The sequence below is a fragment of the Mastigoproctus giganteus genome, chromosome 10 (genome assembly GCF_048544385.1).
Source record: "Mastigoproctus giganteus isolate SK-2022 chromosome 10, ASM4854438v1, whole genome shotgun sequence".
Lineage (NCBI taxonomy): Eukaryota > Metazoa > Arthropoda > Arachnida > Uropygi > Thelyphonidae > Mastigoproctus > Mastigoproctus giganteus.
The window spans coordinates 72,177,832-72,193,563 of NC_143584.1; the positions used below are offsets into that span (position 1 = coordinate 72,177,832).

The 15,732-nt window shown below is 35.3% G+C and overlaps 1 protein-coding gene across 2 annotated transcripts in view; it reads left to right on the plus strand.

Annotated features, from left to right (window-relative positions):
* The window catches only part of Pcif1 (Phosphorylated CTD-interacting factor 1), a 429,173-nt gene that overhangs the window by 175,753 nt on the left and 237,688 nt on the right, over positions 1 to 15,732 (plus strand). For both annotated transcript variants that reach the window (XM_090384018.1, XM_090384020.1), the window contains one exon: positions 1,186 to 1,285. In XM_090384018.1, the coding sequence (XP_090240144.1) occupies positions 1,186 to 1,285 (100 nt within the window). The remainder of the gene's footprint in view (positions 1 to 1,185; positions 1,286 to 15,732) is intronic.

Sequence of the window (15,732 nt, forward strand, 5' to 3'; positions counted from 1 at the left end):
AATCTGGGTGAAAAATATATACAATCGAACTTGGAAATAACGAGATTAACGCTGTAATGAGCAAAAAGCCATAATGATTTTAATTTACACGTATTCCCATACAATTGCCTACTGTTATAATGAGCATATTACACAGATATACCATACAAATTTTGGTAACTATGCAAACATTCCTAATGCTCGGGTAGTCGAAAAAACCCAGTTCTTGGAATAGACAAAAATGAAAAGGGTGACTTAGCTTTTATGACCACTTGCATCGGATTAGTGGCTGGTTTATGACCATGTCTTTTCGGGGACGAGGCTATTCAATAATTCATTGGCATTTTGCTTGTTCTGCGTTCATTTCGAGACTTCTAAGAACTTTGTATGCAGATCACTTTACTGTCATTTTAAAGTAAAAGCAGTTAGAAATGAACCCTTCCTTCGGAAACATGTCTACTAACAAAAGAAAGTGTCTCTGGATTCGCGAAAAAAGTCGAAATTATTGTTGAGTTAGAACGTGGTGCAAAAAATGTTGAAGTGTGTAAAAAGTTTTCTTCTTCCTCTTCAATAGTAGTGACATTGTGGAAGAATAAACATCTTTACATATTGGAACTAGAAAAGAATGTAACAGGAAAAATAATAATAATAATAAATTTAGAAAGTGCGAGGTTACAAACGTCAATGAAGTATTGCTTCAATGGTTCACTGCACAAAGAAGTGCTGGATTTTCAATAGATGGTCGATCTTGAAGGTTCAAGCAGAAAAATTTGCTAAACAATTTGGACGCGATGATTTTGTATGTAACAGCGGTTGGCTGGATCAATTTAAAAACTGAATGCAAGCATATTGATACAAATAATATGTAGGTATATACTAATATTATTTTTTTCTTTCTAATATTTCTTTTGTTTTTTGAATCTATCTTTTTATCAAGTTATTGAGAATTTAAAAAAAAAAATGGTAGATTTAGCTCATCACTGATATAGTGAGTAATGGTTATAACGAGGAAATTTTGTCGGCCCTTTGATGCCTGTTATAACCAAGTTTGACTGTATTTTAATTGAAATTTATTGTAAATTATTGTTTATATTTTATTATTGTTTATTGTAAATGAACGTACATTCTGAAACTGAAATCTATTTTCAATTCCAATATAACTTCAAAAAATACTTGGAATTGTTTTATTTTCTGTTTTGTTTCTAGAAATACTTCACCAGAAAGTAGAAAAATTGTTAAGTGGAATGTTGAAGATGCATTTCAGTGGATAAGGAAGACACTTAATGCTACATATGATGATTATTTAGTAAGTATTTTAAACCAATTTTTTTTCCATTAAACAGGTGTGAGGTTTGTGGATACAAGCAATGTCAATCTGTTTTTCTTCCATTATTACTTTTAGTTTGTCAAAAACAGCACGTGCTCTCTGGGCATTTAATTATAGGAATTTCAAAGCATGGCACTTATGGGAATTATGCAAATAGTCCATAATTTATGTTCTGTTTGTGCTGTTTCACTGCCTTCAAGTAGCTTGGACACTTTGGTTCACTCACTGAGTGATTGAAAGCAAGTCTACTCTTGTAATTTGAACATTTTGCTTTTTTGGGACTTTTTTTGCAACTGTTATAGTCATACCCTCAGACTACACAATGGCCACATGCCCTCTCCTTTTGAGTGCACATGTAGGAAATGCGCCAAAATTTGATACATTTGTGCCACTAAAGTATGGGAAAGTGCTCCCCTATACTGATGACTACCCCATCCTATATAGTCTTGTTTGGTGATTGTGCAACTATCCAGTTGAACTATCACCTGGATAGTTGTACTATACAATAGTTCATAGGTTTGGGCAGAACTTCACTTGGTACTATATCTTAGGTTAAATTCTGCATTAGCATCAGTAGAGGCATATGATGCAAGAAAGCAAGCTTATATAGCAGGGGTGGCCAACAAGTCGATCGTGGCTTTAATTTCGGTCGATCGTGGCTTTAATTTCGGTCGATCGTAACGAATTTTAAATATATATAAAAAATAGATTAGTCAAAATCTAAATGTTATTATTATTATGCGCCCCACTGCATACGCTTTTTACAAATCTGTTTAACCACATGACCACCCTTGTCGCCGCACAGCCGCTAGACTTGTCTAGTGAAAATTCACACAGTTACGTTGAGGAAAGCATAATGTATGTGTCAAATTCTTATTTGGCTTACTTAATATTAATAACTGGATAGTGCTTATATGTTAATTTAATACCCTTTGATTTAAAATGAATCCTACGAAAAAGGGTAAAATGTAATTTTCATCAAGAGTCGGAACTAGAATACTTTTTTGTAATGATAAAAGAAAAATCTTGCTATTTGATTTGCAATGCTTCCGTGGCTATATCCAAAAAAGGAAATTTAGAAAGGCACTTCAAAGCGCTCCATGGTAAATACCAATAGGATTTTTCACTTAATAGTGACCTTAGAAAAAATAAATTAAAAGAACTTAAATCCAGATTATTCGCACAACAAAATTTCTTCATGGCACCTAAATTACAATCTAAAGCAGTAACCGTAGCATTATTTAAAGTGAGTCATCTTCTTATCTTCTTGCAAAAAAATGTGAACCATTTTCTGATGGTCAATTCATCAAAGACACATTATTAGGAATAACAGATTCTCTTTTTGAAAATTTTAAGAACAAAAATGGAATTAATAAAAGTGCCCTTCAAGATCTGCAATTATCTTGAAATACTGTGATACGATGCATCGAAAAAATGAGTAAAAATGTGAGTGAACAATTGCGTGCTCATATTGCTAATTGTGTGTCCTCTTCTTTACAATTGGATGAATCTACAGATGTCAGTGATACAGCTCAATTGCTCGTTTTTGTTGGTATGTTTTTTGATGATTCTGCCACTAGAGGATTAGACCGGGGTTCGAGCCAGTCACCACCAAATATGGAAAATGCGGAAAGGTTAGGGAATGACCACCGCATATCCCGGATCAATATGGCCTTAGTTGCTAATGCTCCTAAAAAAAAAAAAAACCAAATAACTGCCACTAGAGAAGAACTGCTGGGTATGGTTTCATTAAAAGAGGTCATTATGGTTTTATTATGGTTTCAGTATGGTTTCATTAAACCAGAGGTCTTGATATATTTAATGAATTCAAAAATTTTATTGAAAAAATTAAATCACCACTATTTAAGCTCGTATCAATAACAACGGATGGAGCTAAAGCAATGACAGGGCATCTTAATCGATTCATTGCATTGTGCCAAAAGGATGATGAATTCAGATTTTTTGAGTTAGCAAGCAAAAGATTAAATACTAAAAGTATTATGGACATAGCTTTCAAAATCGTGAATTCCATCAGAGGACAATCTCTTCATAGGAGACTTTTGAAAATGCAACTTGATGAAAAAGAACCAGATCTAATATTACACACAGATGTGAAGTGGCTGAGTCGGAGTAAGTTTCTACAGATTTCGAAATTTGCTGAATGAAATTAAAAAATTTCTCGATTAAAGTGGAGATGATTATCAGCAGCTGCAAGATACGGAGTGGTTGTGTGATCTGGCTTTTTTGTTAGATTTTTCCAGTAAATTAAGTGATTTGAATTTGGAATTACAAGGAAAAAATAAAAATGTGGGTGACATGATTCATAGTATTTCTGCATATTCAATTTCAATATCAATTTCACATATCTGCACATATCAATTTCTGGCAATGGCTAAAGATCTCAAAGAAAAAATATTTGATCATTTTGAAAATATGCAAGATCATTAGCAAAAATATCCTGTTTTCGAATTTAATAGTGAGAAATATGTTTCTGAAATTGAGAAAGTTGTGGATGATTTTGAAATCAGATTCAGTGATTTTAAAACAACTGAAGACATTTTTCAATATATTTGTTGTCCATTTAATGTCAACTTAGATTTACGAAACAAATTGCAGAAAAAATCGCTGAGATTTTTCACACAGAGAGAATATTATTTGAAAATTAAATTATTACATTGCAAAACAATATCTTTCTAAAAGCCAGATAATCAGAAAAAGACTTTTGGAAATATGTTTGCCGAGAAAAGTGCTGTAAAAAAATGCAGTGAATTTTTAAATTCCTGTTTTGGTTCTACATATCTGTGTGAATCAGCCTTTTCGTATTTAAAACAATTCAGATTCAAAGATGAAGAATCGCTCTACTCTTACGGACTTGCATACAGAAGATTCTTTACAGTTGGCCTTACCACAGTATAGCCCTGATTTTGAAAGTTTGGCAGATGACATTAAGATACAAACTTTGCATAAATTAAAAATTTAAATACGTATGAATTTAAAATAAGAATTCTGAATTGCATTTAATTTTAAAATTTATAAACATTTTTCAATATGTGTTGATTAATTTTTTTAACCATGTGCAATGAACTTCTTGAGATGGTAGATCACGGCACATTTTGAAGAAAAAAAGTCGATCGCATCACAAATTAAGTTGGCCACCCCTGTTATATAACATCAGCCAAAAAAAAAAAAAAAAAAAACCCTTCCTGTTTCACCCATCCATTCACTCGAAAAGTTTGTCTAGTTTAATCCTGAATTTATTTAAGCTGTCAACTTCCACAATGACAGATGAAAGTTTGTTCCAGCAATTAATTAAGTTGCTTTATGGTCAAATAGTCCTGAAAATATTTGTCATAGACTTCAGTTAAGATATGTTCAGTCCTCTGGTTTTAAGTTTTTCAGCCTTTAGTCCTAAATTTGTGACTTCACTACTGTTACTAATCTTATCAGCATCTTCTTTTTAATTGCTGTCTCTGTTACTATCCCTGTAATTCTTATTTTTCTTATTCCCTTTATCTTAATTGTTTTAAATGGAGGTTCAGGATTCTTGGTAATGGCCTGCTTCATGACTTCACTGAAGTTCAGCTTGCTAGACTGTTGGCCTAATTATTACATATTCCTCTTTCTTTTGTAATTCAGTCCCACTTGGAGGTTTATCTGGTGTGTGGTCATGGTGGGGCCCCTTTAATGCCTGGACATATGTTATTGAATGTTTTTTTTTTTTGTGTGTGTGTTTGCACTCTGCTTCTTTGGCTTCTGATTTAGCCCTGAGAACCACATTCTGAACGTGGAGATCAATGGCTGTCCTTTCAAGGGTGTTCCAATATTCTGTGATGAGATTGGTGAATGGAACAAAGAGTTAGTATTACCAAGAAAGGCTTAAGTGCTGCAAATTGCAGCTTCTGGAGACTAGGCACCTGCAAGGTGATCTAATTGAGGTGTATAAGGCCTTGAATGGATTGAGCAACATCAGTGCTAATGGGATTCTTCCTCCTGCTCAGACTATGAGCATAAATTCAAATTGAGGAAAGACAATTTTAGAATAGATGCGTGGAAATTCACCTTTAGCCAGCGGGTGGTTGATAGTTGGAACAAACTTCCATCTGTTGTAGCAGAGGTCAGCAACTTAAATAAGTTCAAGGCAGGACTAGACAACCATTTGTGGTGAATGGTTGAGTGAAATAGGAAGGGTTTTTTTTTTTTTTTTGTAATGATATTTAAGCTTGCTTTCTTGCATCATATGTCTCTACTAATTATGGCCCATGAAGCCCTTATACCAAAAAAAACCCACAACGACAACAACCAAGGGTTCTGTACTTTGATTGCTATAATACTGTCAGAATCACCAGTAATGACAGGTCTGGTATATTCATCCCCCCCCCCCCAATATGCTAATATAGATAGCAATCACCTAGTAATTGATTTTAAAAATTTTTATATCCGCAATTCCATGGTAAGCTTCCTCTCCTAATTTCTGAAATTATTTAGGGGCACATTAAAATTAGCTTTTGAATCTCCCATAAGAAGGCACTCTCATTGACTTAACTATTCTATCTACATATAAAGGCTCTCATCATTCTTTTCAAAGTTCTCTGGTTTGTAACATACTCTCACTCGTGTTTTCTCTTTACTCCCTACTACCCCACATAGATGCAATGCATTAGCTCCATATCAGAGAATGCCCTTTTTCATTCATAGGATACTTCTGTTAACTAACATCACACCCACTTCCCTTTTGTCTACTTTTACTAAATACATGTCACTTATAAACTCGTCTTCTTTTTCATGAGTATACCAAGTTTCTGTTAGCCCTTTTATATTGGCATTAGTTGTCCCAACCAGAAGTTTAAGCACATTGAAATATTGAAAATACTGCTGACATTTCTGTTGACACTGTTCAGACTGTATTCTTAATTAAGTTGTTTACAACCCTGACACATCCCTCTTAAAGTTAAGTTTGTTGCATTAGGATTAATTTCTAAGAATTTCATCACTGAATTTTTTACCTACCTGAATATGACCAAATTAAATATATGAATTTCAAACATAATTAGCACTATATATTAATCATTACTCATCTGCCAGAAACAGATACAGTGTGGTATAGCAGCTTTGAGCCATTAAACCCTCACATTGGCAACAGTAGTAATCCACAATGATGTATGAAAGTGAGATGTAAATGCTGCCTTGTTTAATATGGAAAGCCTCCTTTCTGCTGAATTTTTGATATCCTTAAATAGTTTGATGTAAAATGTTTCTATTTTGCCTCATCTTAATTCAAAATTTACCCCATTCACAAATTTCCCTCAATTTCTTATCATTCTGTGAAACCTTTGCTGTCTCTTTTAAAACTTTACTATGGATCTTGGAATTCTCCATCTTTTTGGGATAAGGTTGACTAGGAAAAAAATTCATCTAAAAAACACCATATGTATGTAAACCTCCTCTTCTTCCATTAGCCAATAGAATCACTTCACTATAAAGGTTTCCCTTTACTCTTGATCTGACTAATTAACATTAACCTGGCAATGGTCGCACTCCAGTTTGGTTTCAGGGATATTCCTGTTAGGTGATGAACTGTGGGAAAAAGTTTTGGATTTTTTGAATTCTGCTTGCAGTTTGCCAATATTTCCTTTTTTCGTAATTGATGTGTGTACTTTATTGTATCTAAATTCTTACATTTTAATAAGAAAAATATTTAAAAATACCTGAGTTTTTTACATGTTATTTAAAAAATTTCCTCAAAATTAAATATATATATATATATATATATTGGGCCTCGAGTTACGATGACATCAACATCTAATATTCTCAGGAACCAATATACTTTCCATATGATCATTTATTTTAAGGACCAATGATATTTGCAGGTACCGATGGCTTTCTGATATAGCTGGAACAATACATTAGTGGAAATTTTCAGATGCATGCCACACAGAGCATCACTCGTACGATTGTTCTCAACCAATTAGCATCTTTTTTATTGTTCAACAATGTTATTGCTCAATGCTCGGCATGCGGAACGTCACTCGTACGATTGTGTCAGACCTATGACAATCTGAAACTTAAAGCTCCATCAACCAGTGGCAGTGCTGTGCACTTTGAAGACTTTAAAGCCAGCAGAGGCTGGTGCGAGCACTTCAAAAAAAGGGCAAATATCAAAAGTGTTGAAAGGCATGGGGAGGCATCCATTACTGATAAAAAAGCAGCTGAGACTTTTAAAATTGAAATCCAAGAGTTTTTTGGTCAGGAAGGTTATCTTCCCCAGCAGGATTTTTAACATTGATGAAACCAGCCTCTTCTGGAAGCGAATGCCCAGGAGAATGTACATCACTAAGGATGAAGCTAGTTTACCTGGCCTGTGAAAGACAGGCTCACTTTCCTGTTGAGTGCCAATGCCTCTTGAGATTTTAAGCTGACGGCATTATCACTCTAACACCCCCAGAATATTTAAACAACAAAGGAATGCTGGGAGTGTTTTGGTGCAGTAACAAGAAGGCCTGGGTTACAGGATATGTTTTCAATGAATGGGAGCTTGAAGTTTTCTCTCCTTCAGTGAAGTGAGAAAAATCAGTGAGATCTTCAGTGAGAAAAATATGCTTCCTGCGAAGGCACTGCTCCTGCTAGGTAATGCACCAGGCCATGATCCCAACCTTGTTCAATCTCTTGAGGCACAATTTGACTGTGTTCAAATTTTTTCCACCCAACACCACTCCTCTTCTTCAACTAATGGACCAGCGAGTGATTGTAAACTTCAAGAAAATCTACACCATGAAAATTGCTTTTGAGCAACCTTTGGTGAAAATGCTGTCACCCTTGATTTTTGGAGGTTGAATTTAAACATGCTGGATTGTGTGAGGCTGATTGTAAGTTATTCGAATGATGTTTCCACCAGGTGCTTAAATTCAGCCTTGAAAAACATCTGGCCTTTAATTATCCATAATGTTGATGGATTTGAAGATGATGGTGCTTTGACAAACGATATTGTCACTCTTAGTAAATCGATGGGTCTTTAGGTTAGTGTAGAGGACGTGGAGGACCTTATTGACGATCATGGACATGAGCTAACAACAGGAGCTACAAGAGTTGGAGAAAATTATGGAGAGTGACACTGGAGAGAAAGAGGAAGAAAAAGACACCCAAAAAGTGTCACCTGAAGAGATGAAGACTGTCATTTCTTTCACTCATGATGTGCAAAGTGGAAGACGAAGTCATTTCTTACTTCAGGAAGCTACAAAAAAGTCATAAAAAAACAGTCCACTTTGAACAGTTTCTTTGCCACTAGCAACAAAAGACTGAAAAGACATCTGACATTTGATATAGTCCCTCCACCATTGATTTCATATGCTCTGCACTTCAAGTCTAAGGTAAATGCTAATTTATTGTTTGATTTTTATTTTAAGTTGTTTTATGACAATTTATTAAACAATATTTATAAAACACAAGTTTTTAATGTAAAAATGAAGTATAACATGTAAGAAATACCTATTTTATGTGTTATTGGAGAACAAATTACAGGAAATCCATGTATTATTGGTTTCAACTTAAAATAACATTGGTTTCAACTTAAAATATTTTTAACATACAATGGGTTTTGTGGAACGTTATTACCATCGGATGTTGGGGCCCTCCCCCGCTGTGTGTGTGTGTGTGTGTGTGTGTGTGTGTGTGTGTGTGTGTGTGTGTGTGTGTGTGTGTGTGTGTGTGTGTGTGTGTGTGTGTGTGAGTGAGTGAGTGAGTGAGTGAGTGAGTGAGTGAGTGAGTGATTACTATTGTAAGAGTATAATTAGTACTATATAGGTACTCAAAGTGTATTAAAACATTGGCATAAAAGTACAGGGTTGTACTGAAAAGTACTGAAGAGAAATTTGGACAACAGGTACAAAAAAGAATGCGCTTGCCATTTATTTAAAAAAAATTAGTTACAAAATTTGTCACTGTATGGCACCTAACTATCTTAGTTACGATTATGCAAATAATGTAAGTTATTTGTATAATCATAAGTTATTGCCACAGCACCACTACTCAGCTCTACTGTACTGTATAAAAGCAAAGCAATCTCTTCAAAATCATACAGTAGATGTTTGCCTGCACTACAGAAGCAATGCCAACAACGTTTCAGGAAAAGGCACTATTAGTGAAGCTGTACTATCAGAACAGCAACAGTGCAGCTGCGGCTATCAGAGAATTCCGACGTCAGAAGCCCATAAGACTGTGCTGTCCGCAAAATGATTGCAAAATTTGAAGCGACAGGACATCTTGGTGTTAGAGGTCGAAAATTAGTGGACTCTTCTCATGTCGAAGGTGTGGCTATGGCTGTCGTGGATTTATCAAATCAATCTCCATGTGGTAGCCCAAGTGTGCCTGCTGTTTCTCGTGAAGTGGACATGCCGTATTCCACTATAAGGCTATTAATGTGTCAGGTGTTGCGATACTATCCTTACAAGATGCACATGCTACAGCAGCTAAAGCATGGTGATGCAGATATTCGTTTCACATACGCATTTCAGTTTCTGGCGCGAATGACAGTGTATATTACTTGGTCATGGAACATCCTTTGGAGTGATGAAGCCCACTTCTGCTTAAATGGACAAGTGAATACGCACAACCGTCGCAGGGAATGACCACCACATATCCCGGAGCAATATGGCCTTAGTTGCTAATGCTCCTAAAAACCAAATAACAAGCAAACAACAACCGTCGCATTTGGGCAAAAGAAAACCCTTGAGTTATCCAAGAGGTCACGTTGCATTTTCCAGAAGTGATATGGTGTGGATTTACTGCCACATTCATGATTGGGCCATATTTTTTTGAACAGGTAACACTGACTGGACACCGCACCTGTTCCGTCACTGGACAGCGATATTATAAAATGTTGCCAAATTTTGCAATACCAGAGCTGCAACAACATGGGGTGCCTTCAGGATACCATATTCATGCAAGATGGTGCACCTCCCCACATCCACCATTGTGTCCAAAGATTGCTAAGGCAACACTTTACAGACAGACGAGTCAATAGTCGTTGTTTCCAGACATCTTGGCCACCCTGATCACCAGATCTCACCCCAGCCTTAGATCTCACGTCTTGTTGTGGGGTTTTTTGAAGAACCAGGTGTATCGGAAAGGATGTCAAACTCTGGCAGATCTGAAGGACAGCATTAGACGTCATGTGCTGGCTATTCCAGTTTACAAGTTTCATTGTGCTGTAGAAATGCTGTTCTTTGAATGGAAACTTTTGTTGACCAAAATGGAGGACACGTTGAACAATTGTAGCACTGTTCAAGTGATTCATATTGCCATAGTGCTATATAGTGACAAATTTTGTAACTAATTTTTTTTTTCCAATAAATGACGAGCACATTCTTTATTATACCTATTGTCCAAATTTCTCTTCAGTACGAGCCTTAGAACTCGCTCCAGAGCCCTCTACATAGGGATACTTTAATTTTAACAACCCCATACCCCAGCAGGCCAAAAGGCCAAATGAACCTATAAAGACTAAGATAGCCTGTGTTGGTTTATATTGCTATACCCTAGAAATAAACATATAATTAGCAATAAAATAAAATAATGATTATGCAGCTAATTATTGATAATCCTATACAGTGAATGGCACTTTTTCAAGGGCTAACACCATTCATTATATCCCACCAATAATTAGCAAGACTTTGTTTCTGATTGTTATCTACCTGTTTAACTATGTCCGAATAATAAACATAAAGGCAATCTATGCTAAACTTTAAATTTAACATCAAATTTCAGATAATCAGAAACAGATAGCCTTGCTAATGATTGTTGGGATATATTGAATGGTGTTAACCCCAGAAAAGTGCCATTCAATGTACCCATTATCAATAATTAACTGCATAATCATTATTTTATTCTATTTAATATTTTTATTTTATTGCTAATTATATGTTTATTCCTAGGATATAGCAATGTAAATCAACACAGGCTATCCTAGTCTTTATAGATTCTTTTGGTCTTATGGCCTGCTGAGTACTTTTATGCCAATGTTTTAATACACTTTAAGTACCTAGTAAAGAACTATATAGTACCAATTATACTCTTACAATACTCATTAGATTACACACAGATGTAATGTTCAATCTACAATTGATGGCATTAATCTGATCTGACATATCTTTTACATCTATTCCAGTATTTCATAATAGATTTAAAAAAAAAAAAAAAAATACATATATATATATATGCAATGGCTGGCAGCCAAAACCAAATTCCTTTGGTTTGGCTGTCTATAGCATTAAGTGTCATTTATATATTTTCATTTAATTTTATTTATATAATTTTTTAGGTAATCTGCTTTTATTTTTCAGGCACTTTTAATTTTTTCCATTGTAGCTACACCTGTCAGGGCAGCACTCCTACCCATACACTTATTTAATCTATTTGCCTGTTTCCTTTGTCTGGGCATGGGCATTTCTGCTATTACTAGCAGTGTCCCAGATCCATAATGTATTATTATATATTATTATTTTTATTTATTTTTATTTTTTTCATTCTTTTTTAGATGTTCCGTTTTATCACTACAACCTATTATTATTATTAATAATAATTATACATATATAAAACTAAAGTAAAGCACTATGAATTTTATAATTTCCTTTCAATTGATTAATCTACATATTATATTTGCATGGAGGTGTTGTGACAAAATGCTAACCTGAGTCTGCAGTGCCGTCTATAGCCCAATTAAGTTTGAAATATATCAGTTCAATAGCTAGTTTGTCAGTGGTGTGGTTTAGCCATGAGAATCTCGGCTGTCTGTTTTATTATTTTTCACTGCATAAGGACTACCGTTGGACAAATCTACTGCATTGGCGGTTCGATCTTAGTATCGTCCCGTCGATGCATGGATTTCTCTGACATTCAAAATTCAGTGATTCCCTGACCATTATTGGCCTTATGTTCCTCTGTTGAGATGGGCCATAATGGTCAGTCTATTTTTATTATTTTTAAGTTTAACTGGTCACGTATTTTCGGTTGTGCATGTTTCCAGTTTGGTGATATTTCACACAATTCAGACCCTGGTGTTGTCGGGGGCGCGATTAAATTTCCTTATAATTGGCTTTTATATTTTAAGTGGCCTTCATATATTGCTTAGTAATTGACTTCCAAATTCTAAATTATACTAGGAGTGTACCTCCCACAATACTCTCTTCTTCATTATGTTTTTCCCCGACCCTTTGTTCTTTACTTTACGTATTATTTTATTTAAAGTTTAGTAATTATTTCGCTTGGCTGGTTTGCCATACTACTGGCATACATTTTACTTTAGTTTTATATTATGCAACATTTGGTGGAATGTGCATATTTGCTGCCACTGATGTTTGCTTTACGGTTTTCATGGTTGTTCTTATTATTATTTTATATATATATATATCAATTAATTATACTAAAGCTAAATGTTACGGGCATGAAATATAAATATGAAATATATAAATAAGTCTCTTCCATTTTCCAGTACAGATAAAAGTTTCAATTTTGGTCATGCCCATATGTTTCTGCTTATATAGTTCGTGGATGTAGAAATATGTAGCAGCTGTTATTAATTCTTTTTAAAATTAGATTTTAAAAATTAATCATTCATCTTGTAAAATTTAAAATTTTTGTGCATTTCTTGTAATTATAGATGTAATTGCTCATAATGTATATTTTTTTTCAAATATAAAATTATTAGAATTTTACTTATCAAAGAAAAGATTCTTTTTCATCAACCAGTGGACTCTTCACAACAACTTATTATATATTACAAGAATGAATGATTGTGATGAAAGAACAAACTTTTCCACAATTCCCACATGTTTTTCTGATCACATGTTTTCAAGTAATTATTCTGGGAAAGACTTAGTTAATTGATAGAGCTTCATTCAACAACCCACATAATTACAACACCAACCAGAACAACAAACAAAACATACATATAGTCCTCCCCTATCACAGTCAACTCACCAAACAGCTTTGTCAAGTGTTCGTCAACACATTCATAACATTAATATTTTCATCATATAACAAACAGGGGACTATGTTTAACACACACAAAGAAACATGGTGCCTCCGTAGTCAGGTGGGCAGGAGCAGCAGTGTGTAGCACACGCTTCTTGATTAGACTGGGGTTCGAGCCCGCGATCACCAAATACAGAGGATGCAAAAAGGTCAGGGAATGACAACCTCATATCCCCGAAGCAATATGGCCTTAGTTGCTAATGCTCCTAAAAACCAAAATAACAACATAACAAAGAAACACACAAATATCCAATGTGACACATCAACAACATCGTTTACTTGATTAAATGTCAATCCAATTGTAATGCATGCTATATCGGGAGTACTACTACTAAATATGGTACAATTTAAACTTCTAACAGACGTGCATATTATCACTATAACAGCTTTAAGACTAATCAAGCCGGCAACGAACTCGCACAACGTGTACATTCCCACAATCACAATCGCCTAATTGATTCAGCTATCACAATTATAAAATTAAAGTCAAGTCATAAAATTTTCCAACATGAAGCACTTGTCATAGAATGGTATCGCCGTAACATCAAGTTTAACTTTTTGAGTACAAAACTCCCAGCAATCCTTTCACCTGTCTGGAACCTTGCACGTCAAGTTCCCACATGTCCTGAATTGCATCACAGGAACTTAGGATTTCTTTAAATATATAATCCCCAATATACAATACGTGATGTCCATTTCCACTTGCAGTCTGCCAAACCCCATATACTTTTTCTGACAGAATCTCAGTTATTGGTTGATTCAACTCCTGCTTATCTCAGTTGCCCAAATTATTCGCTGTATGATTCCTTTTGCCTCAAAGGTGGTACTTGTGCATATGTCCGTTCTGATATTCCCTGTCAGAGACTTGGCAATTTGGAATCTCCTCTTTTTGATCTTCTCTGGCTTAAAATCTCTCTACCTCATTGTGTCAAATTCATCTGTTGTCTCTACCGTTCACCCAACTCCACCAATCACTTGGAGCACTTCGACTTCCTCTATTTGCAACTTGACTTTCTCCAGTCCGACTTTCCTAAGAGTGAGGTAATTTTTCTTGGTGATTTTAATGTTGAAACTCCAGCTTGCTTCCGTTTTCTAGTCACAGAGACCCAGCTGGACGAGATGCTAAGGCTTTTCCAATTACTCTTGACCTTGCACAGATTGTTCATTTACCTACAAGAATACCAGACAATCCTAACCATACTCTTTTTCTCACAAACAACCCTTCTAAGTACACGGTCGAAGTAAGTGGTCCTTTAGGCACCTCAGATCACAACTTGGTGATTGTCTTTTTTCCAATGGAGCCTTCATCTCATGGCTATTCCCAACCTCATTTTGTTTGCCATAAAAAAAAATGCAAAATGGGATGACCTGCAAGATTTCTTTTCCTTGGTCAGATTACTGTTTCAAAACTTCTGATGTCAACATTTGCTCAGATCGTGTCAGCGAAATTATTCTTGTAGGAATGGAACCTTTATCCCACACTCCACTTTAAAATCTCCTCCTTTATCTAATCCTTAGTTTTCCAATAAATGTGATAAGGCCATTCAGAAGAAGAATGTTGCATATCATAATTGGCTTGTTTCCAATTCTTCAGTTTCATTTTCTGCCTACACCAAAGCTCACAACAATTGTTTCCAAACTAGATTTTGAACAGGTTAAGAGTAGAAAACTTGCTTTTTGCCCTAATGGTATCCGAGCATTCAGGTCTCTTGCCAAAGCTATTGGCCGCAACTTTTGCCCATCTCTGCTCTCACCTCTGTCCAAACCAGATGATTCTGTTGTCACTTCAGCCAAGGATAAAGCTGACCTGCTAGCATCCCATTTTTCTTCGAGCTCATGTATTAATGATCTTGGTAAAACACCTCCCACCATTCCCAGCACTCTCCATTCAATGCCTCCTGTGGTCTTCCGTCAAAGGGATTTTGATGCTAAGAAAGCTCCAGGTCCTGAAGGTATTTCTCCACTTGTTCTCAAAACCTGTGCTCCTGAACTTACTCCTGTTCTTTGCCGCCTTTTTTCACTTTCATATTCCAAAGGCGTTTTTCCTTCCGCTTGGAAATTTGCTCATATCCAGCCAGTTCCTAAAAAGGGTGATAAATCCCTCCCATCCAATTATCGTCCCATTGCAATTACTTCTACTCTTTCTAAAGTAATGGAGAAATCAATTAACTGCCAACTCTTAAACTACCTAGAAACATTCTGATCAACGATTGCCAGTATGAATTCCATCAATGTCTATCGACTGGTGATATTCTTGCTTATGTTACCCATTTATGGACAAATTCAATGGAAACGTTCGGTGAAACACAAGCAGTTGCTCTTGACATCTCAAAGCTTTTTGATTGTGTTTGGCATAAAGGTCTTCTAAACAAGCTTCCATCTTAAGGTTTGCCAAGTGATTT